Genomic DNA, 23,843 nt, shown 5'->3' with positions numbered 1-23,843 from the left:
TACGTCCATACAGTGGAGGAATAATTCTCATGGTCGCAAGTGGATCCCGGAGATCAAAGAAACAAGATTCCTGTCGTGACATTTTCTTTCAGAGCCAAAAAAAAAAGACGGACAAAATGCCACTCCACGCGAAAATGTCAAATGTGGCAGCACTGTTGGACCGGCAGAGCCACTGGAACTGACAAGTGGGGGCCTGCCATCGCGTACGTGGGCCTGGCGGGCCACGCGCGTGCGGCATTCATTCGCCGGACTTGACAACTGGCCCATCCTACATTTTCATTCCCCATTACCACCCTCTCCAAGACGGCCTAGTGATGCTTGTGTAGTGCTCGTGTAGTAGTGCTACCTTCCCTTCCCTTCGCCTCCAAGGCTCCATTAACAAATTCTCCCACCTCCGCCTCTCTTCCCCCCCTCGCCTTGCCGCCGGGGCTCCGCTCCGGCTACGGCGCTCTCATGGCCGCGCAGGCGATCCACCAGTTCGCCGAGTGCATCACCTGCCATGCCTGGAGCCCCGACCACTCAAGTAACGCCCCTCCTCCTCCTCTACCACCCCTCTATCACCTACTCTCTAGATCTCGGTGCCGTTTGATTCGGTCCTCTATTCGCCCGCGCCTGTCCTATCCTCGTAGGATACCCACGCCCGCCTCCGATTGGTATCCGGACGCGTCGAATTCAGACCCGATTCCTAGGGTTTCCGATTTTCGGTCAAGCTCGGGAAGGTTAATGGGAAAGTGTCATTCCGCCGGTATATTTCGAGGAACATGCCGGTAGAGTGGTCCTCTGGGTTTCGGTTCATGTGCGCTGCGTGTTTTCTGCCCTGGTATATAGTGAGCATTTCGTGATTTATTGTGGGTTGTCGGTTGGTGCCAGGTAAATGCCTCCTGTTACGGTGCTTTCAGTAACAGCGTGCTACGATAATGTAGGTGACGTGGATCAATCGCAGGTGTTATAGATTTTTCACGCTGAAAACCCTCTCACATGTGTGAGGCACTACGCTTAAAGATAATTTTCATCAGCAAATGTATTTGGTGTTTACAACAAATTCTCGGATTTGACAAAACAAATTGGTGTTTCTGTGGATCACTCTGAGGAATGTGTTTACACCATGTATTGTTACTTAGCATGAGTTCATGTGCTTCTGAAAGTACTTTTTAGATATGCCTTTCTGCTACTAGCTAGTTGCTGCTTGGTATATGTTGTCCCTTCCATTGATCATAAAAAAAAACAGTAGATGACAATATCCTTGCCATGGAAAAACCTCATTCAGTGCCTTCTAATACCACTAATATCTCACAAGTGTTTTTACCTTGAAATTTATAAATGCACGTGCCTTGTCAGCTGGCCTTTTAATTTGACTGGGAACCTTTACTCCGTTTCAGTGATTGCCTTTTGTCCAAATAACACCGAAGTACATATTTATAAGTTTTTCACAGACAAGTGGGAGAAACTACATGTTCTTTCAAAGGTAAACACCCCCCCCCCCCCTCCTTACAAGTGCCATAGCGTCTGCGCTTGCTCTTTCATCATATATTTCTGTTTACCAGTGTTCAATCAGTATGTTCTTCATTATCTTACTTTCTTCTTATTGCTTATATTGTAGCATGATCAAATAGTGTCTGGAATAGACTGGAGTAGATCTTCCAACAAAATTGTGACAGTTTCACATGATAGAAATTCGTAAGTGTCCGGGCTTCATTTTGTAATGTTCAAGTAAATATATTTGGGCTTCTTAGTCCAAAAGGAGATAGCTACATTTGTTCCCTTTTATTACCTGCAGATATGTTTGGACACAAGAAGGACAAGATTGGGTACCTACCCTTGTTATTCTCAAGCTAAATCGTGCAGCTTTATGTGTCCAGTGGAGCCCAAAAGGTTCTCTCAACTAACCTGTCTTCATACTTCTATTATAAACGCCATTAGGATTATCTCTTTTGTTGCTGAATGACCAGTTCTAATCACTTGGCTCTCATGGTACATAACTGCACATTAGCTTCTCAGCAACCAACCATCAGTGAAACATATGTAGCTGGACATTACACAGCCTTTAATTTTATTTCTATTGTTTGCAGAAAATAAGTTTGCTGTGGGAAGTGGTGCTAAGTCTGTATGCATTTGCTACTATGAACAAGAGAACAACTGGTATTGGTCGCTCCACTTCCATTAGTTAGTCTTGCACTCATGTACCATATTTTGATTAATTTATGAGCAATGTCCTAATTACTGAGAGTTTTTTCCTCTGTTAATGCAATTATTGAACTTGATGCATCACACTTGATATGTGTTCTTTGAAATGCTTTGATTATGCCTTGTGCTACAGGTGGATTAGCAAAATTATTAGGAAGAAGCATGAATCTTCTGTCACTAGTGTTGCGTGGCATCCAAACAATGTAAGCATAATATTATGTCTCTTTTTGAAGTAATACGAGCATAATCATCAGTAGGGAGACATGATGCTCAATGATGTATGGTGTGCTTTTGTTATGGTTGTGTTCTTTATCGGTTGGGAGTTATGAAGAAAATAGTCATATTCAGTTTGCCTCCCCTTATAATGAGAAATACAACCCAAAAAAATTTCGTAATAAATGTTTCCATGAAAACAGGAAGATGAATTTCTCCATTCTTTTCATCGAACCCTACTGTACTTAATTTATGGTGATATCTCCCATAAAGATGATCGGCTGAACTTGATGCAATTCTTTTTGATCTAGATTGTTAATATCTCTATGAAGTGCAAGGCCTGTTTCCATTGGCTGTAATATTGGTCTGTCTGCTTTCATGTTTCTTCAGATACATCTTGCAACAACTTCTACTGATGGTAAATGCAGAGTATTCTCCACTATCATCAAGGGTGTAGATACGAGGTGGACCTCGCCATTCTTATTTTGTGAACTGAAACCTTGCCATTCTATAGCTATTAGGATATTACAAATATTTTATCTGGCTCATACTTTTCTCTTTCTGATCAGGGGAGCACAAGCCGGCGCCTCTGCTGATTGGAAATTTGGAGAGGTATATGGCTATTTGCTACTTATCGATCGATTAGTTCATCATATACCATCCCTTGCATGCAATATTCATATCACAATATGCTCAGTCACAATTATTGAGATGTGCTTGTCAATTTTTTATTGGCCACATATGCTAATGGCATGCAATTGAGTATCTATGGCTTTTAACAACAGTAAACAAGCACTTCTGTCAACTTTGTTAGCATATTTTGAAGTTAAACTGTAAGAGCTGCGCGATTGCAGTCCGACAGTATATAGACACAATAGTTCGTTTGCTGATTAACAAAGTTAGTTTCCTGACCATATGTTGACTCTATTTGTAATGAAATTTCCCAAATATTGTTTTCCTAGGGAGCTAAGAAACCAGGAACAGATTATTATTCAGAGTGTTTTACAAGACTATGCTCAGTGTTTTTTACTGATCAATATTCTTTCCTGTTCAAGTTACTGATCGTGCTTGTAACATTTTTAACTATTTGTATACAGCAAATTGCTCAACTTGATCTATCATCTACTTGGACATTTGGTGTAAGGTGGTCACCAAGTGGGAAAACGTTGGCCTATGCAGGTTTTTACCAACTTCCTAGTTGTTTTCCCCCCTAAGAGTACTATTAATTTGCATTATGTTTAAACAGCCATTTCACATGCATACTATTTATTATTACTAGCCCACATTATTACTTGCCAAGGGTTTTCATCATCTTCTTATAATACTTCTTCCATTTTTCCATACATATGCTGAACCCCTTCTGGCGTTGTTGTATTTGCAGATATTGAATTTATTTGTGTTGTGTTATTGTCAGGGCACAGTTCCATGATTTATTTCGTCGATGATGTTGAAGCGTCTCCTGCTGCACAAAATTTGACCCTGCGTGATCTGCCTCTCCGTGATGTGGGTCAGCATTTTCTCTTTTACTAGTATTTAGTTGCATGTGATGATCTCCACATCTTATAATATTGAGTGAACTCTTCAAAATTTCAGATTCTTTTTGTTTCTGAGAAGATGGCGATTGGTGTTGGATTTGACTGCAATCCTATGATCTTTGCTGCAGATGAGACAGGACTTTGGTAAGAAAGTGTGCATAGCAACACTTCTGTTAGACTACTTGCGTTTTCTTTTCATTCTGGCAGTGCTTTGTAGTGGATCTTTGGGTCATGCAAAAACCGTGTATATTGTTAGCTTCATCTTGAAGCACCTTAAACTTTCTAATTGTCATAATCTCATAGTACCTTGAAAAATTATTCGATTGTTCAAACTTTTGACAGAGACGCTAATTAAATTACTGTATATATACTTGTAGCTCTTGACTCTCAGGCTTCATACCCAAGTCTCTAGAGTTGTATCTTTTATGGCTGTGATCTTTTGTTTAACAAAATATACATATGTATTGTCTCCTGTAGGAGTTTTGTCAGATTTTTGGATGAAAGGAAAGTTACTCCATCAACTTCAAAAGCCTCACAGGTCTCTCTCCAATGCCTCCTCCCTCGCAATAATTCGTGTTAGTAGAAGCTTTATGTGTATTATACCTCTCCCCGATGCCTCGTTCATGAAATTGTTCGTCCTGCATTGCAGAAGTATGGTGCACTGTTTCCTGAATGAATTGGTTGTTGGCTATATGCGATTTTATGATGGATGTAAATAGTTAGGTTCCGCACACACACACGTAAAACTATATGCTATCAGCTACTGTTTGTTATAATATTGGATAACTAATTTATTGGTATGGTCTACTGCAATTTTATGGGTACAGATGCTAAATGTATAGAGACCGTCTGGAAGAAAGCATTTCTTATCATTGACAGTTAGAGCTATGTGAATATCTAGGTTGAGAGAAGGCATGAGTTAATACTGAACTATAATGTTTTGTTGTTTCAGCTTTCTGAAGCCCTTGGGAAGCTATATGGCCAATCAAAGCAAGGGACAAGCAGTGACACTGTTGAACCATCGAAGCCTCGTGGTGGTGCTCATGAAAATTGCATAACGTACAATCCCTACTTCCATCTATTTTCTGCATTATGCTGTTCCAGTGCCACATTCTCAGCTCTGGTATATACTAACAATTTCTTTATATTCGCAGTTGCATCGTACCCTTGAGAAAAGGGAGTGAGAGTATTGTCAAACAGTTCAGCACATCAGGTTTAAAATATATCCAACCGACCTTTCTAACGCTTCCAGTTTTGTGTTTGAACAATGACTTGACACCCCTTATCTCATGGTTGTAGGATTGGACGGTAAGATTGTGGTATGGGATCTGGAAAATCACATCACCATTCCAAAATAGTTGTGGATGAACTCCCGTCGACGCCCGTGCGCAATTCTTGACAGCAGACCCTGCAGGTTTTCAAAGATCCAGGGCCAGGTAGATTGCTTATTTTTGTTGTACCTGTACACAAACCATTTCTCTAGCAAGATCTTTAGCATAGGGGGGCCATCACTATAAGTTGGCGTTCATTTTTTTTTGGAAGCTGTTCCGTCTTTTGAAATTGATGATGTAACACCTGTATAATCCTAGTTTAGGAGGTAATGAAATGATTCAAACACCCCATCCCCAGTGTTTTTCCAGCATGCCATGTAAAATAACCATACGAGGCTTCACTCTGCCTCTTCTGGTTGGCCTTGATCCTGTTCTTCCATATATACCCTGGTTCCTGAACCACATTTATTTCATTGTAACCTGCAGACTCGAAAGACTCGCTCGATGATGGAAACTTGTGTGTAATTTAGTGCGGAAGGGAGCATGAAACCAGGGGCTCTTGCTGTGTGGCCTGCGGGGACCAGCTTCTAGCTGCCCTGTTCGCAGATCCCCATATGCCTATGCTGCTTAAAAAATTGATAGTACTCCTATAATATAGCCCTATAGATTATTATTCGAGACATTCCATTCCGTTAGGTCGGTCGTATTTGGCTGTCCATGCGGCCAAGAGCTGGTGCTCGCTTTGCTTTGGTTCTAAGGATATCAGAATAGTGCAGGCAACAAAATCTACAGATGGCTCCCTATAGATTTGCGTTGTGCATGCTCACATGGAACGAGACGGAAGTAGTTAGGGCTCGTAAGCGATGTACATGGTTCCTGTTTCTTTTGCATGTCGTCCCAACATTACTGTGATTAATCAACGGAGTACCATTCAATCTAATACAGCTTAACCCATGTTGTTACATGAGCTGGTGTTGTTTGCTATGGTGATTACTGATTAGATAGCTAGATGGGGCTGCCGAAGCCGAAGCCCCAGGAACAGCCGGAGTTGGAGGCGACGCTCCACCGCCGGACGAGCTCCTTGTACTCCTCTTCCTCGACGATGGCGGCGCCGACCTTGCTCTTCCACGCCTGCTCCGCCCTAGCCAGCTCCATCTCGGCGTCCTTGATCAGCGAGTCAAGGTCCAAGCCCAGGTCTATACCAACGTCCAGGCTCACGCTTAGCCCCTTCTCGATCTCCTTGCTCTTGCTCATCATAGGCCAGTACTTGTCCTCCAGCATCGCCAAAAACTCCTCTTCCACCTCCTCCACCTCCAGTGACGCGTCTCCTGACAGCTCCATGAACAGGCATGACTTCTCGTCCTCCTCCGGCACCCCGCTCCCGCCACAATCATCGTCGTCGGTGAGGGTCTCTGGGTGGAAAGCCCGGCGAGACCGTGATGAGACGGTGCCTTTCTCCATGGTGATGAACCCAGCCCCTTCCTCATCGTCGACCTCCACGTGCCCGAACGCGCCATTGATGCCATCCATCTCGGCCACCGAGTTCTCGATGGTGATGAAGCCGCCACGGTCAGACCGAAGCGACGTCGCCCGCCGCGTTGAGGCTGATGTCGCCACTGCCAAGGGAGGCCGGTTCCGGAGGCAGTTCAGATCCGGCAGGCATGACGCGTAGGAGGGGCTCTTGCCTTTGTTCTTCCTCTCCCGTGCATGGCCTGTCACATACATACAGACACACATGGACTATATAGTAAATGTACTATTTTGAGTCATGCATCAAGCAGTGAGGAGAGGATCACTAGGCCTTCTTTCCTTCCCCGATGGAGGCTCGAAGCTAGCTAGGCCGATAAAAAATGTTAACCCGGCCACTTGCATCTAGCTTATGAATTAGTTTACCTTTAATTAATTAATTGTTTGGCACATACAAATAGCATGAGTCTAATTCATTAGGAGCTACTAGTAGTTAGTACCACGTACCAGCATTGGCGCCATGGATCTCTTCCTGCTCCATCACTCTGCAGTAGACGCTGACGGTGAGCACGGCACCGGCGGCGAGCCCGCCGAGCGGGAAGCAGAGAGCCTTGCCGCCGAACCTCGGATCAGAGCTCTCGGCACCGGCGGCGGCATCGGCGAGGTCGATGGGGAACGCGCCGAGTGCGTCGTCCACGCCACCGGCGATCGCTGACTCCGCCACGAGCGCCGCCCACACGGTGAACCTTGAGCTCCGCAGCGTGGCGCCCGCGGTGAAGTAGTGTAGGAACACCTCGTCGAACGTGGCGCTGCCGCCCCGTGACACCCGGGCCGGCGCCGTGTGCTCGCCGTCGCCGCCCTTGCCCCTCCAGCCGACCACGACGGCCCGGCCCTCGGCGGCGGCGGGCATGCCGGCGACGTGCTGCACCTGGAGGCACACGACACAGCGCCGGCGCCGGGGCCGGAGCAGGGAGCCGAGCAGCCTGCACTTCCACTGGCCCAGCGCGCCGCCCTGGCCGCCGTCAGGGGTCGTGCCCCTGCCTTTTTGCAACAGGTTGAGCTCCTCCGGCATGAAGGAGCTAGAGGCTTCATGGTGGTGCGTTTTAGTGCCTACCATGTCTCGGCAGCTGGAGGAAGAAGAAGAGGTCAGAGCAAGTGTGCATGTAAGACTTGTCTGTGCAACAGGTGTAAAGAGGAGATGAATATATATACACTGGGAGGTACGGAGTACAAGCTCTAGGCTGGTGATGATTTGGGTAGCATGGCATGTCTCACCATCGCCACGCATGACTGATCAATGTGGTGTGAGAGAGGAAGGATAAACGTGGGGGAGGCCATGCCCGGCCAAGGCTTTGTTTGTTTGAAATCAGAGTTCGGTGCATGCTAGTTAAATCAGAGTGATCGATTACATCTTGACTTGAAATTAATTATTTCTCAGTCGACAGTAATAGCCGTCTACTTAGAAACAGTAATCAATATCTGCTCATCTTAATTGTTATACTTGCACACATCTCGATTTTTGTATGAAACAATGCATTGCGGCGACTTAGAAATAGTTATTCCTCGTTTGCCTAAGAACTAACAAAACTGTATTGCAAATTCATCGCAATGCCATCGTTTCATACATATGATCATTGTTATTCATCTATTGCGGGTGAAAGAGGCTGTTACCTATATATGATCATTGTTTTTCTGCACTAATATGGTTAAACTTTTTTTGAGGGAAAAGATGGTTTATTTGACTCAGTTTCGTCTATTGCTAAAACTCTGAAGTCCAGTGAAGAATAATGAGATTATATGGACAACTATGTAAGTGAGTATCTTGATCACTTTGCACACGAAGTTGATCAGATCTACATATTAATTATTGAATGCATGTCGATTGCTCAAAAAGGTTGAATTTGTAAACTTGTGCCATCTTTCTGAAATTAATTTAATAGATCTTAAAGGAAAGGCAAAAGGGCTTTTTAAGAAAGGGTAAAGATCGAGATCGAGCTCACAGGAAGCCATACCACAAGTGATGAAGTGCCAACTAGTTAGGGGTGTCACACTGGTAGGCATATCCATCTTAACAACCCTATATCTGGAGGGAACAAAGTGCATGTGCCATGCAGAAAGTGAGGGAGATTAGCACAAGAACTATGCACTTTAACTCTACTTAATCTCTGTGTGGTCCTGACCCATTGGTGATGGTGATAATTATCTGGTAACTAGTTAATTAATGTAGTAATCTTACATGACAATTGACAGTTGTCACAAGGGCCAAGGGGAGGGCCCAATTATTTCTTTTCTCTTAGCGGGGACCAGCAAGTACAAGACTTGCCACCTCCAAGCATAGCTCCTGCCCTAGCTTAAAGGGTCATCCAACTCCAACCTTGGACTTAGCCTATTCCCGCCCCTGCAATTTCCTCGTTTAAGTGTTTGATTTGATGTTTTCTAAGGGGGGTGATAGGGGTCCATTCTAGGGGGGATTAGCAGATGAGATTTGATACATCAACTATGTGCATGTTTACACCACCTGTCTTGAGATGGGGTGATAGCTAGCGAGGTACACTCGCACCAATGTTTTGACTTGGTGTGAGCGTAGAGTTAGCAAATAAAACGAGTTATTACTTGATTTGGGATTCTATACATGTAGTCCTGTAGAGATAAGTGCACATACTCCCCTCAACTATAGACCGAGTTTGATTTCCAATTCTGATCTTCGCTACGTTGGAGGACATCAATGAACTCTAAAAATGTTCCCTTTACCCAAATCGGACGTACAGTTTTTGTGATGTGTCGTGTCTAATGTGTCAACATTTCTTTTCTTTTTAGCTTAGATAATGTTCACGTTTATCTATAGTAATCCCTCCGTCTAACAAATGATGTCTCAATTTTGACTAAATTTGAATGCATCTATACACTAAGTCATGTCTAGATACATCCAAATTTTGACAAAATTGAGACATCTTTTATTGGACGGAGGGAGTACTACTAAGAACGAGTCGTGGCAGATCTAAAGATCTCAGAAATCTGACCAGCTAAATCCAACGTCTGACATCGCTTCACTGCAATCATGTATGAGTATGATGTAGTACAACTGGTTTTAGTTACCAACCAATGCAGCTAGTACACTAACCACTCTAACCCATCAATTACAGAAACCGAAATAATTACAAATTAATCAATCAGTTAGTTTCATGCCTCGGCTATTTGGAAAACTTTCTATCAATTATGGAAAATCTTTCTTTTATGCAACGAATCCCACTAATCTAAAATTACTCCAGTCATATTGGACAATTTTCCTCACCAACCATTTTTCGTGTACTAGTTGACACATGCACTGCGAGTATAAGTTACCAGTGGACAGAAGTATAGTCATTGTCATCAAAATTTTGGGAGGAACAATGTCAGGCATTGTGAAAATATTGCGAATTGATGATAAATGCAAAAAATAATCCAAAAAATAACTATATAAATTGGAGTGATAATGCATTATTATTTCTCTGGATTTTATGATTATTTTCCTTTTCAAAATTTATTGATATTGTTTTACGTCCTATTTTTTTCTCTTTCTCCTGATTTTTTAATGTCTACTCATGTATTTCGTCCAATATTATTTTTCAGAAATTCCATTTTTTTAGTTTTATCCTCAAAAAAAAATCTTTGTTTCCCTGGAATATTTTGATGTGCTTACTCAACTATTTTTTTTCCGCATGTAATGTTTTGTCAAGAAACAAATTGACACCTAGACGCCGCAACACTCAAAACCACCTCGTCACTTATCACGTGCTATGCGATTGGTAATAAAATATATAATAGTGATTCTCTCAGGATTGCCTAATCGACTGGTGGTCTAGCGAGGATCATTCTTGCACCTCGCTGGCGGCCAGATCAAGACTTGGGGTTATCATCATGCATTCATGCTTGGTTGGTGGTTCATCTGCCTTGAGTGGAACATATGGATTTTCCATAACAAGCAAAGATTAGTTATGCAGTTGCGCTCCATCGCCATCGAGGAGCTCCAGTAACCACGCTGCCAGTAACTACTTTACATGATTGAGAAGCAGTGGTTCCATGCGGCTAGGCCGCCCAAAGTTTTTTTTTTCTTCTGATTTCTATCCTTTAGTTTTAGCTTTGTTGTGATCCTGTTTGCCTGTACATATAACTTTGTTCTTCTTCTCCTTAAGCAATGAACAGTACCACTGCTACATTTCATCAAAAAACAAACATACGTACGTACAAGTAAACAAAAAAAGTAAACAAAAACAACATCTGCACAAAGGGGGACATGCAACTGCAAGTACCCTCGACTAGATTACACAACATGTTCAGGACATGAGGTTAATCTCCCTAGAACAGTAACTAAGAAGTTGCTAGCATGGAATTGATCGGCATTATATATATGAGGACATGTGAGGTTATCTTGCTGTGCAACATGGCTACATGCATGCATCAACGCATATGTCAAGCTGCATGCATGCATATACTCTGAGCAGTCTCGATCGAGCGCTGCTAACCAAGCATATTAAGAGGCTCAGCCCTTACGTTCGTATATATATGCTTGATTCGAAGAAGGCACTCATTAACGTGGCCAGTTGCTTGTATTATGTACTAAATCAATAACGTTTATTATGATTCGGAGGGAGTATTTCATACTTGTTCACGACTAAATTTATACTTTTCAAAAAATGTACTATGTGTTGTGAAAGGAAAACTAGTTTCACGACCTTTTTTGTATGCATGGTACTACTCCTTCCGTTTTATATTAAGTGACTCAACTTTGTCTAAAAATAGACGTATTTATATACTAAAATACGTAATATTTCGGCATTTAATATGGAACGGAGGAAGTACATGATCGTAGTACTCTAAATACGAGGCTTAATTAACTAGTACACCTAGTTAACACACACCTATACATAGATAGTGGCTAATGTACACTCATGCAAGTAGATGTCTCTTGCTCCCGGACCCCGGGAATGCACTCGCTACCCTAGAAAGCAAATCTCCCTACATCGTCCGTTTCCCGATATGGGAGGGCGCATACATCGGCAAAATGCAATTTGCAGTAGGCATGCAGATGATGAGCTCGACGCCCCGAAAGCTTAATGACATTTTACTATTCCAGTACTCCAGTAGTATTGGCTAGCTACATTTTCACATTTGTGGATTTCTTGATGTCTTTGCATCTTATTCTCCCAATCCAACATAGTTTCCTTCGGGGACATGGGACATGAAAAATTCAGATTTATATACTCACTCCGTCTTGAAATCGTCATTTATATATTTTGGGACGGAGGGAGTATAACTTTACAGGCAGATGAGTCTTATTTTGTGAATTTCCAAGTTCCGTTGTCTATAGCTATCCGAACAAGCACGCACCTGGATAGTGCAGCAACTCAAACTAAGTCCAATGCAGAAGAAACGTCAAACCGGGCACTCCACAGTAATGCTAGACCATCGCATATATGTTTATCGCTGTTTTCGCGCCTTTGATGGTATAAGTACCGAAAAAGCCCGGTTGCACAATGGACCCATGGCTCCAGGGGTTGGATGCCGTCCGTTATTCACCTAGGGATTGGCGCTAATCCACTCAATGCAATTACTGGCTCCATTAGTGCTAATATAGGTACAGGAACCCACGTTGTCTTTATGGCCTGCAGGTGGGTAGGTTGCAGGTAGCACCTTATTTTATTACTTTTCTACGCTGCAGCGGCACCCATCCCTGGCAGGCTCCATTGTTGTAGCTTCCGTCGGAAGCAGAGCTGCACCCACCACGCGCCGGAACCAAGTCGGCCGCTGCGCCGACGTGATGTGAGTTTGGGGTCCGGAGTTTCTTTTCCTGGCGGGCCTTCATTCTGGTTCCGGCCGTAGCTACCCACCGTGGCAGCACAAGATTTCCCGCGTGGTGCCGTTCGCCGAGCGGAGGACCAGGTTGCCGCTGTTCAGAAGCACCGCCGTCGCCGCCGGAGCAGCGGCCACGTCGGTCACAGGCTCGTCGTCCAAAGGACACGTCTATCTAGTTGGTTGATTTCGGCCCAGAAAATTCAAAAAAGCTTCTGTATCGCACACCCAGCAGTGATTATCAACGTCTAATTAACATTGGATCAGCCTTGGCCACGCATTGAATTCCTTGTCAGGTGTCTTACTGCGATTTGCATCCAACGGTAGCTGACCCCTGGAGCGGCTCCAAGGAGCCAAAAATCCACACTCGTATAAGTACCACCCTCCAGATCGTCTCTCGTCAATTGGTTTCTGTTTAAAAAAAATTATATATGCATATACCCGTGTTTGAAATCCTGGCTTTCGCTACTGCTAGAAGTCATAAAATATTCAAATAACTTGACACCATATATATGTACAACATGTAAATTTCAGGTCAAAATTAGACACACATAAAAATAAAATAAGAAGAAAAACAATTCCGATCTTATATATGGACAATGCTTATTTCATAGTATTTGATACTGTTCAGAGCTAAATTTGTACTTAAAAATGTATGTGATATATAGATGCATGTTGTGAAAGGAAGACTAGTTTCACGACCTTTTTTGGATGCATGGTACTCTAAATAAGAGGCTTGATTAACTAATACACCTAATTAACAGACACCTATACATAGTGGCTAGCCTCTAGCTCTCGGACCCCGGGAATGCACTCACTGATCTAGGGAGTAGGGATGGTATCGAGCAGCTCGGCTCGTTAAGTCTCCGTTCATTTGTGGTTCATGATAGTTAAGGCTCGACTCATTAAGTGCTTCACAAGTTAAAACTAAAGATCGGCTCGGTTCGTTTAAAACCCGCGAGCGCTCGTTAAAGCTTGTTAAGAGACAACATGTTAGTAACAGTAAATCACATTTTGATATTTTAAACAAGTAAAAAGTAGGAGCAAATCAATAAATATAATCACAGCGCAACAAAAATTGGCATTTGGTACTTCGTGGCATACGTGGTTAGCTATTCTTTAAAAAAAAAATTGGCATTTGGCAGAACGGTAGCACTAACAGAATAACGAGTATACAATTAGCACAAGTAGCAGTTTAGTTAGCACAAACCACAAACATGATAGGAGCATATTGGCGTTGAGATGAGGATAGGTTATCAACTGCTAGTGGCCCTGGAGATTAGACATGCATGCTGGGTGCTAGCTAGGAGCCTGAAGCGGCTAGCTATGAATATTACGGAGCTTAATTACCGGGTTCCTCGTTAATCTCGTTAGCCTTTATCGAGCTGAAAACAAAGTTCAGCTCGCTTCGTTTGCACACGAGCCGAGCTAACGAGCTCTCTTTAGGCTTGTTGAGCTCCGAGAGCTTTATATGTCCATCCTGTCTCACTCCGCTAGGAAGCAGATCTCCCTGCATCGTCCGTTTCCCTATATGGAAGGACGCATATATACATCGGCAAAATGCAATTTGCAGTAGGCATGCTGACGATGAGCTCGAAGCCCCGAGGCTTAATGACATTTTACTAGTATTACTTTTGCATACACTTGTTCGAATCGGGAAGTGAAACACACATGCCGGCCGTACGTACGATCGTGTAATCGAGATTGCCCACTGATCAGACCTCTTCCACATGATCGAAAGCGTGCCCTTCGTGCATGCTACGTAGGTACACGCCGATCGAATTGCCGGTTGCATTTTATTAATCAACAAAATGTCGTCACATCACATCACATCGATTGGATCGATCGATTGGCCTTAATTTCAGTGTCTTGAATTGCTTGGACAGAAAACTTGCAAAAGAGAAAAAAGAATTGCTTGGACACACATGATGTATAGATCATTCCCAGGTTGATCTATTGTGATTCGTGTCTCCATCTGGATATGTATTGCAGCTGAATACGGTAGTACTATGTTTGGTCGGAGAAAAAGGAACTTTGTTAGGAGCATGCATGTGCTCACAGTACCAACTTACACGTACTAGCTAGCCACGTTTCGATAGCTTAGCTAGCCGTGGACGATTTCTTTCTCGTGCAATGCTGTTTTTCGATGGCCTCCAAGACATTGAAGCGCTTTAAACCCCAACTGGGAAGTAAGATTGCGGCCCACGCAAATTGATTGTCTTGCTCATCCAAACAAGGGATATGCTTTTTTTTTTGACCAGTTAAACAAGGGATATGCTAACCAAAACATACGTCTGTAGCAGACATGATGGGATCAAAGTGACCGGTCTGTGCCGCAGGGGCGAATCGCAGCAGCTAGTGCTAGTGGCAAAGGCCAGAAATCTGAATTAATCAATGAAAGGAGCAGCTCAACTCTGAAGAAGACGAGGAGAATTAAAAGCAGCCGGTATGAATAAGATTCCCATCAGGCTCCCAAATTACACAGTTAATCAATAGTACTGTAGTAGTACAAATTACTACTAGTGGTGTTAACTGAGAAGGACGATAACACAGTATTCCTTCCATACATCCCGGTTCGATAACCTTATTCAGCATGATGTGGGCGGTAGGCGAAAGCGATGCCTGAGAGCATTGTCATGACAACTGCCGCTTTCAGGAAACCAAACCTACTTGCAGCTCTATTCCACTCCTCCTGCCAAGCCCTTGCTGCCTCGGCCCTCAATTCGTCACAACGACTCAGCAGATCAGTAGCACCCTGCAGATCGATCCATGCGTAAACTAAACCAAACGAGTTTTTCTAGTACTGTATTTGAAATTTGTATTGAGAGATTATGTCTTGTGATTAAAGAAGAATTTGAACAGCCACGAAGATAATCGAATCGCGAACCTTGCTGATCTTGCCGCTGCTCAAGGCCGACGGGCGGGAAGCTGCAGGTGGTGGTGCCGCCGGCGACGCCTTACCCCCGCGGAACAGGGCCCTCGTCATCGTCTGCCGGAACAACGCCGCCGCCATGTCGATTCGTGGGGATCGCGCGAACACCAACCCTAGCTACTTGCTGTCCGATTCGTTTCTGCCCTATGAGTATTATCTATTCTATGTATATTTACGTTGCTAGCGGGCTGCGAATTATAGCCAAAAAAAACTGTGTCCGCGTCGCGACCAGCCCGAGTGCCCGACTCCAACTCCAACCCCGCCAAGTTGGGCGCTGAGCTCAACTCTGTTCCTCCTCAATTACAAATGTATATAAGCCAAAAACTGTGTTGCTCTGAGCTCCCACCTTTCTCCATCCCGCCGCGCGCTGCCCGCCCGCCTGCCCTTCCTGCGGCCGGGTCGACCATGGAGATGGCAGTACCTCAGGCAAAGATCATGTAGAAACTAGAAACAACGGCACTAATTTCTATGCAGAACAATGGTAATTTTTCTGAATCAGATATTTGACAGATCACGTCTCTCAGAGAAGATAAGTTCCGGCAGTAGCTCCTGATATTCTCCCTTTCTGATGAAATTGGATCTCAACAAATTTTACCAAATCGACTGCAATGGTAACACCCAAAACAAATAAATTGGTTCAGTGGGAGAAGGTTTTAATTTACCCACAAAATTGCAACACATAAAGAATACTTCTTACCTTGAATTATTATTTCCGACAGTCTTTGCATTTCCAAATTGCGTCATGAAAAATATTAGATTGTAAGAGGGATATGAGTTAAGAAAATAATACACCGAATGGCTCCCATAATTCACCTTTTCAGTTTATTTCTGCATTCTTACGGCTCGCATAACTCACTATGTACCTTAATTTGCTGCCAATGTCCCTCACTAATTTAGGGCTCTTCTTCTAAATCGACGTGTGTTTATGAGCAGTGTCGTATTATCTGGTCTGCCATGTAAAGTCTCCTGGTGAGATTCCCTGACGAGCAACATGTCGCTCACCAAGAAAACAATTGATTTTCCGTCGCTTGATAGCCTGCACAGTTCTATTTCCGCAGAATAAACAAGCTAGCTGACTCTGGTGGGAATATTTTTCTAGAATCAGGTACGCCTTTTTTTGGGACAGCAGAATCTGGTGCTCGTTTTTATGTTTTTCATTTGAAGGCAATTGGATTGAGTAATTTTTTTTCTTAGAAACAATTGGATTGAGTAATTGAGAAACGTCGCACTGCCTTACAATTTTATTTTATTTTTTTAGAATTTCGCACTGCCTTACATGGTCCTTTGTCTTGCTACTTGTGGGCCGACAAGATAACGGAACGTGGGCTGACCAGCAGTTGATAAGAGAATGTGGGCTGACCAGCAGTTGGGCCGAACATGGCCACATACTCCTGGAGGATCTCGTCATCCCCACGAGCGCTCCACGGACGCCTCCATACAAAACCTCGACGCCGCCGCACTCCTTCACGCGCTCATAAGTTTAAGTGTGAGGCCGCCGCTTGTGTGGGAGCTACCACCTCCGGCCGTCCCACTCGCCGTGGCCGATGATCGCACCCCTGAGACCGCGGCCGTTCTGAATCGGCGGCGATGACGAGGCCCGGCCCTTGGCGCAGACCCGTGCCCTCCGAGCTGCGGCCGCGTCAAGACCTCCGCCTCGCGGGGCCAGCCAGCCCGCACCTCGCCGCCGGCATTGGAGGCCTGGGTCAAGGCAGCCGTCGGTGGCGGCGGCGGTGCTGGGTGCTCCGGGGACCGTGTGGCGGAGGCGGGCGCGGCTTCCGTTCGTTTGGTTCCGGCGAGGCCAAGCCGTAGATCCGAGCCGCCCCGCCATGGATTTTACCGCCTGCTTCCATTTGGTACCCCCGGTGCCTCTCTCTGTCTCTGTCTCTCGCTTCCCTTGTGGCCTCTTTTGCTTTTGGCAAAAGGGAGTTGTGTGTGTCTGTGTGTGTACTTGTGCCAACCCTAGACCAGATCGAGGAATTGATGCCAGTCATTCTCCCGATGGGACGCCGGTTCCAGAATCCACCTCCAAGGGTGCCGCCTCCGGCTAGCAGTTGGGCGCTGGGAACCCTAGGTAGCGGGGACGGACCAGCGATGCGAGGAATCTGTGTGGTTCCATTACCACCACCTTTGCATTCCCTGTGGATCCTGCACGGAGTGCCTGGTTATTCCATCATCTATGTAAACAGTAAACCCCACCTCCCTTGCAAATTCTGCAGACTTGGCGGTAATCGATGGCTATTTTGGCTGCGAAATTTTGTTCGTATGCCGGAAATCACCGCTGTCACCATCAGTGGTGGAGCTTGAACTGAAAGAATGTCCCACTGTCACCGTCGTCGTCGTGAAGCTGCTTCCTCTCTCTCTCTCTCTCTCTCTCTCTCTCTGTCTCTCTCTCTCTGCTGTTGCTGCTGCTCTATCCCTTTGATTAAGGAACGGAAACTTAGGAGGGGCAATGATGATCGACCATGGCTGATAGGCCTTCGAGCATTCGAGGCACCTTTGGGTATCACCTCCCTCCTCTCTTGAGCCTTTTTGATCATGTGCTAATTTTGTGGTTCTGTCCTTGGACGGTCATTCCTGATGGGTGATAACCAGGGCAGATTCACTAAAGTAAGCACAGGTTGATCTGTTGATAAGATGTTGGGGGTAGGGTTATATGATCGAACAAAGGCGAATCTGAGCCCACTCCAATGCAATTATACAGGTCCCCGAGCAAGATGTGCAATGTTTGCCATCTGTATTTTGTATTTCATGGCCTCTTTGATTCGCAGGATTTGAAGGAAGTATGCAGGATTATAATGTCATTCATTCTTGATAAGGGTGATGATGATTGACCCTGACTGAAATAAGCATGCCTTTGAGTAGTCAAGGCACTGGTGGTTACCAAGTGATCTCCCCTTGTCTCTCTAGAGCCTTTTTGATTCCGTGATACTGGTGGTTCTGTCCTTAGATGGCCATTCTTGTCGAATGATAACCAGGACAGCTCCACTCAGGTAAGAACGGGTTGATCTGGTGATAAGAGATGATAGGGCTGGAGTTATACAATTGAGCAAAGGCGAATCTGAGTCCATGGCACTGCATTTATACTGTTTGTATATTTACTTGTTGCAGCTGATTTATGTTCTTGTGTTTTCTCTGTGTTGACAATGTATATGTTCCATTGATGCATAAATTGTGCCTTGTTCTTGTTCATATCCTGTTGTATCTTGTGCACTAAGTACATCAAATGTCAGCATCTTTTAAATTGATATTTGATGAGTTAGCTCTTATATATTTAGTCAATTTGTTATCGCCTTTCATTTGTGGTTTAAATTGTGTGCGTGCAGCATTTCCCCCTTTAGTTAATTCGTCTCTGTTGATATGCTCCACTTTCCTCGAATGCAATGAATCCTACGGGAATCAAACCACTTCCTTAATAATTCCTAGTGGCACGCATGCATGACTTGCAAAAAGAATGTATAACCCTGATGAGGTTTGATGTTCTAATATGTAATAAGGACGCCTGTGAACAAGGTGTGGAGCTTTTAACATGAACTCAGCTCTCTAGAGGCCTGTTCAGGGCTTCTGCTTCTGCTGTAGCCTTATGTGGTCAATCTGATAACAATTGCATCATGGTTGTCATACACAGGTTTGGATGCTACCAAGAGAAGGAATGCATATGAGCATTAGAGGCAGATGGTGAGAACACTAAAGGACACAGCTTGGACTGTCATTTTGTGAACTAGCACAGCTAAATTTGTGATGAATGTTTGATCAGTGTAGGGCCAATTAACGCACAGATTGGCTTATCTATCTACCTAAGTCCTAACGAATGTGAAGCTGAGCACGGATGCAACTGTTACAGTACTACCATACAAGCTATGAATAATATTGTCCCCTGTTCTGTATTTGATCTTCGAAGCTATTTCTCTTTCTTTGTATCTTGTGTTGTGTTGTCTGTACGGCTACAAGCTACACTGAGAAGTTAAAGCCTGTGGATTAGTGTGTGTAATTATATTGATCATTCCAGTATTTCTTTACTGACAAGTAGAGGTGTTCCTCTTGTTGTCAGCGCTTATTTTATTGTTACTACTCCCTCTGATCCTAAATTGTGGTCTTTGTTTTGGTTCAAAATTTGAGGGAGTACAATATTGTGATTCTGGAGTATAGTCTTGCAGTATATACATCGAGTGTTGCTTAAAAAGACAACGCACTGCTCAGTAAACTTTGTAACTACTCGAAGAACTTTTTGCATGAAAGTTTAAGGGATATAAGGAATATTTCTCTTCCGTTCTACCTTTGTGCCTTATCATGAATCGGTTTGTCTTGCTGGAGCAAGACTGATGTGTTTGTAATAATGTGTTTATGTCAGTACTTTTTCACTTCTGTCATTATGTAAATGTATTTCATCTAGATTCTGTAAGTTTATGTATTCCTTTAGTATCCCCGAGGATCGGCAAGCATTCAATTCTTTATAGTCCAGTACTCCAGTAGGATGGCATGCTTTCCTCAGTTATCCGTTTATTTTGCATGCTGTGGTAGACCACGATTTATTATGCATTCTATATACCAAGTAGTGTTCTGTTTTCTGCAGCTTTGGCATGGCATCCATTCCATGAAGAATACTTTGTTAGTGGGAGCTATATATGATGGAGGAATCTTTCATTGGTTGGTTGGGTAAGAGACACCAATAGAGCGAATTGGAATAATAATTCTTACTGTCCTGACAGTTTGTTATTATAGATTCAGTTTGCACGTACTGGAATCCGGAACTCATTTGACTGTGATTTTCTAGTGTGTCAGGACCTACACCTCGATGGGCGTGAAGTATATGATTACTCAGAATTCGGTTGACCAAGGTTTTGATCACAAATTACTTCATGAATATGTGACTAATGTGATCAAAATCATAACCATAAGCAAATATTCTTGAGTAGGAATATAATGGATATTAATCTATATCATATAATTATATATTAATAGAGTAATTTGTGCTCAAAGGAAAATTAATACGCCTCCTATTATTGAACCGAGGTAGTAATCAAGTCTCTAGTTTTCATGTTTTTTCTCAAGATAAACTTAGCTACATTTTTTTATTGGTTACAAATGATATCTCAATCTGACATGCAAATATTTTAATTGTTTGGTAGCCATGAAACCCCACAGACAGAAATAAACAATGCACGTGAGAATAGTGTGTGGGACCTTGCCTGGCATCCAGTGGGCTATCTACTTTCCAGGTACTTAATTTTCAAGTTATTACTGTACTTTGTAAATTTTCACTCTTAATGAGTTAATATATTGTAGTGATTGCGTGTTATTATTTTCTTAATGTACTTCTAATGGTTGTTGTGGATGTGGCAACATGCTGATTGTAATATTTGGTTATTTCTTACATATATGTATCTGAACTATTCAAACTACCATTTCAGTGCGTGTCCTTGTACTATGCATTAGTGTGGACTCTGGACTGATATCCTATAATTTTCTTTCAGTGGGGGCAATGATCATGCTATGCTGTGCTATGCTACAGCATTCGAGATAAAACACAAATACATTTGAATCCTTTGTCGTACCAAAATGAAATAAATGAATGGAATTGTTTATTGTAGAAGTGCAATATCTTTGTTTGCACTAATAGGATAAAATCATACCAATTCAAAACTACACTTTTGTAACAGAACTATTAACACATTACACTTCTAAATCATTTCTTCACAAAACCATATATTTTGTTGAAAACGTTTCATAGAGTCCTTTCAGCTCTCCCCCGTTGAGACGGCAGGCTGTACCTACTGCGCAGATACAGTCACTTGATAACTCCATTCTGCCTTGTTAAATCAGCTGCCACATCACGAAGTATATCTCTCGGTGAATGGGTGGACCACAGTAATCTGTTGCAAGCTCACAATTGTTATTTTGTGAAATGGTTTGCAATATATGTTGGAGCTCTTTAAAACAGAATGTGCCTTTATTCACTAGGCAAACTGACACCTTGCTGCTTGATAAAAGGCAGCGTGATTATATCGAATACATGTCATTACCTTATACCAGAATTTTGGTGCTTTTTGACTCGAGGGAGCGAGGCTCCTAGCGATGAAATTTGTGCTTGGTTTAATGTTGAGATTGTTGATGAAACGTTATTTATTTGGCATGGTTTTTAAACAACATTAGTTCAGTCTCACAAGTGGGATTTTGGATAGCACTGCGTGCTAGATGTCTCCGGGGGGCAGATTCAAGACTGGTCTTAATATTTCTGATTAAAGTTTTCTTGACAAACTCCATACACCCACAATCAGGGATCATAAACTAAATATCTGCTGAGTTTTGAGCAAAAGCTTGAGTCCTGTCAGTTTGTGCTACTGTTCTGGGGTTGAATAAGTTCATCTGTAGTCAGTCATCTATTTGATGTGCATAATGATATTACATTTTACACCATTCATAATGGCTTCTCTTTGCTGAACCTTTGTGAACTGCTAGAAAGATGGGTGATGTGTTCATTTTAATTTGGGCAGGCAATGCAAGGTCCATCGAACCAGATGATGTCTCAAATGCCACAACACTTGATTGGCCTGAATCAGGGGCACCCAGGGTCCGTTCCTCCCAGCAATATGCCTCAAATTGGTGGCTTCCCAAACGGAATGGGAAGCATTCAAGGTGCGTCAGGTGCTTCTGGCATGCAAAACTTTCCTATGGGTGGCATGTACAACCGGCCTCAGGGTCAGGGACAAATGAATCCACAGGGACAAATGTCATCCATTCCTGGTCTAAGTTCTTACCAAGTAAGATTCATGTCACATTTTAGTGGATTTGTCGTTATTTAAATTCAATTGGTTTGGCCAGGATATGCTGTATAGATTATGTGTAAGCTCTGGCTATACTGAAGTATATCCCTGATCGTTGCAGCCAGGGATGGGCAATGTTGTTCTTTCACTGCCGCCGCCACAGCATACCCCGCCTCGTGGAGCAACACCGCAGTAATATCTCGTAACTGTACAATGCTGATGGGGAGGTCAAAGTTTTCTCCGCTGCCTCAGTGTAAAACCAGCAATCGGTGTAAAACCAGCAATATTATTCAAGCGAGTCTGTAGAATTCTGCAAACTTCAATGTAAACTTATTCAAGCGAAGTCAATATAAGTTTCAACAAACTTCAATGTAAAACCAGTAATCTTATTTCAGCAAGTCATTCCGTCTAGGCCTTCTGGCGAGTCTCATATTTTTTCTATCTTGGTTCTTAGCTAGCTAGGTACTCCCTCTGATTCTATTATTGACCCAAATTTATCCAAATATGGATGTATATATTCTTAAAAAGGGTCTAGATACATGTAATATTTCGACAACAATTTAGGATCGGAGAGACTAGATGAAGTCTGGATAACTTGGAATTAGCGAGCTCGTGGACACGCCAAGGGCAGGGGCAGGAGGTATACATCGCTTGAGCAGAAGCCTATATGCAGCGCATGTCAGTTTTGCCCAGTCTGTAGTAGAACAAGTCAATCTATTTATTCTCTCTTTCTGATCTCTTTTCTCTCTAAATGATCTGCCATTTTTCTTCCCACCCCTTTTGACATAGATGAAAAGAAAGAGTGCTCTGATTAATACAACTTTATCTTTGTTGCTACAAGATTTCAATAAGTTGCTTTGAACATGGCCTATTTTTATTTCTGGTAGAAATTGATATCGAATCTGCTGGTGCATATTTCTATTTTTTTTTCGTGATTTTCATTTTCAGGGACTTCAATCAACTTTTGCCATGGTATTGATACACCTGCGGGCGTTACTGTATGTGTGTTGTATTTATTCATGTATCCTTTGTAATTAGTACCTAAACTATTCAGTTGCAGGCAAATAAGAGACACAGAGTTAAACATTGTCTTTGTTGCCTATCAACGAGCAGACTTTTTTTTTACTTGTGTTTCTACCTTAGTGATGGTGAAAGAAAATCTCCTTAGTCTATCAAGTACTTACATGTATATTGATGTTCTGTAACGACAAGCGTAGAATATCAGTAATAATTTCTATCAATGCCTTGGTTAGAAGTCAGGATTGCATTGATACCACGAAATAGAGAACTCTTATCAATTTATCTATGTAGCTTTTTTTTCTTCCCCGTAGCAATGTACGGGTGTCTTACTAGTTATACTAGTTTGCAGAAAAATAAAAAGTTGCATCTGGTTTGAATGCGAACTGTAGACAACTACCACCACGAGACGGTCCGTTTGGTTGTATTGCTCAGCTAGCCCATAGCTGAGCTAGTTTAGGTAGCTCAGCCCAACTTTGCTAGCCTTTTGCTCGCTGGCCACGAGATTCGGGAAAGGTGAAGGCAGTTAGGAGTTGGATTTTTTTTCATGCCATCGGTTTTGCCACGAGCCGATTTGGCTGTACTGGCTGAGCAAGAATTTCCTGACCCGGCGAAGCAAGCTGGCTTCAGAAGG

At 43.2% G+C, this 23,843-nt stretch overlaps 2 protein-coding genes and 1 long non-coding RNA gene across 6 annotated transcripts; 2 read left to right on the top strand and 1 right to left on the bottom strand.

Annotated features, from left to right (window-relative positions):
• Positions 1 to 290: 290 nt before the first annotated feature.
• On the top strand, positions 291 to 6,119 carry LOC100833080 (actin-related protein 2/3 complex subunit 1B). Of its 2 annotated transcripts, XR_002965515.1 has the most exons (16): positions 291 to 523; positions 1,380 to 1,465; positions 1,601 to 1,677; positions 1,778 to 1,872; positions 2,070 to 2,139; positions 2,318 to 2,387; positions 2,788 to 2,861; positions 2,967 to 3,009; positions 3,495 to 3,576; positions 3,812 to 3,900; positions 3,991 to 4,076; positions 4,410 to 4,470; positions 4,885 to 4,991; positions 5,087 to 5,145; positions 5,232 to 5,368; positions 5,690 to 6,119. XR_002965515.1 is itself a non-coding variant. In XM_003570351.4 (15 exons), the coding sequence occupies exons 1-15, from the start codon at positions 454 to 456 to the stop codon at positions 5,288 to 5,290; spliced, it is 1,128 nt and encodes a 375-aa protein (XP_003570399.1). In that variant the 5' UTR covers positions 292 to 453; the 3' UTR covers positions 5,291 to 5,646. The 2 variants fall into 2 exon arrangements, 1 of the variants encoding a protein (XP_003570399.1); XM_003570351.4 differs by lacking the exon at positions 5,690 to 6,119 and having other exon boundaries at positions 292 to 523; positions 5,232 to 5,646.
• LOC112271706 lies at positions 6,083 to 7,787 on the bottom strand. The gene is made up of 2 exons (XM_024461476.1): positions 7,178 to 7,787; positions 6,083 to 6,915 (listed from the first exon to the last, which is right to left on the bottom strand). The coding sequence occupies exons 1-2, from the start codon at positions 7,785 to 7,787 to the stop codon at positions 6,209 to 6,211; spliced, it is 1,317 nt and encodes a 438-aa protein (XP_024317244.1). The 3' UTR covers positions 6,083 to 6,208.
• A 9,064-nt stretch (positions 7,788 to 16,851) lies between these two features.
• LOC100832866 lies at positions 16,852 to 22,719 on the top strand. Of its 3 annotated transcripts, XR_002965514.1 has the most exons (6): positions 16,852 to 18,941; positions 19,057 to 20,084; positions 20,203 to 20,266; positions 20,558 to 20,647; positions 21,923 to 22,189; positions 22,314 to 22,719. It is a non-coding gene; the product is annotated as an uncharacterized LOC100832866 (long non-coding RNA). The 3 variants fall into 3 exon arrangements; XR_002965512.1 differs by having other exon boundaries at positions 16,853 to 20,084; XR_002965513.1 differs by lacking the exon at positions 20,203 to 20,266 and having other exon boundaries at positions 16,853 to 20,084.
• Positions 22,720 to 23,843: the final 1,124 nt, after the last annotated feature.

Source organism: Brachypodium distachyon, chromosome 3 (assembly GCF_000005505.3).
Source record: "Brachypodium distachyon strain Bd21 chromosome 3, Brachypodium_distachyon_v3.0, whole genome shotgun sequence".
NCBI lineage: Eukaryota > Viridiplantae > Streptophyta > Magnoliopsida > Poales > Poaceae > Brachypodium > Brachypodium distachyon.
The sequence above is the reverse complement of the archived record's forward strand: the minus strand, read 5'-3'. Positions and strand labels throughout refer to the sequence as shown.

Coding starts and splice junctions, on each gene's coding strand:
- LOC100833080 (XM_003570351.4), top strand. CDS start 454: ATGGCCGCGCAGGCGATCCACCAGTTCGCCGAGTGCATCACCTGCCAT. Junction 3,901..3,990: donor GTGATCTGCCTCTCCGTGAT/GTGGGTCAGCAT, acceptor TCAAAATTTCAG/ATTCTTTTTGTTTCTGAGAA. Junction 4,471..4,884: donor CAACTTCAAAAGCCTCACAG/GTCTCTCTCCAA, acceptor TTGTTGTTTCAG/CTTTCTGAAGCCCTTGGGAA.
- LOC112271706 (XM_024461476.1), bottom strand. CDS start 7,787: ATGGTAGGCACTAAAACGCACCACCATGAAGCCTCTAGCTCCTTCATG. Junction 6,916..7,177: donor GATCCATGGCGCCAATGCTG/GTACGTGGTACT, acceptor TGTATGTGACAG/GCCATGCACGGGAGAGGAAG.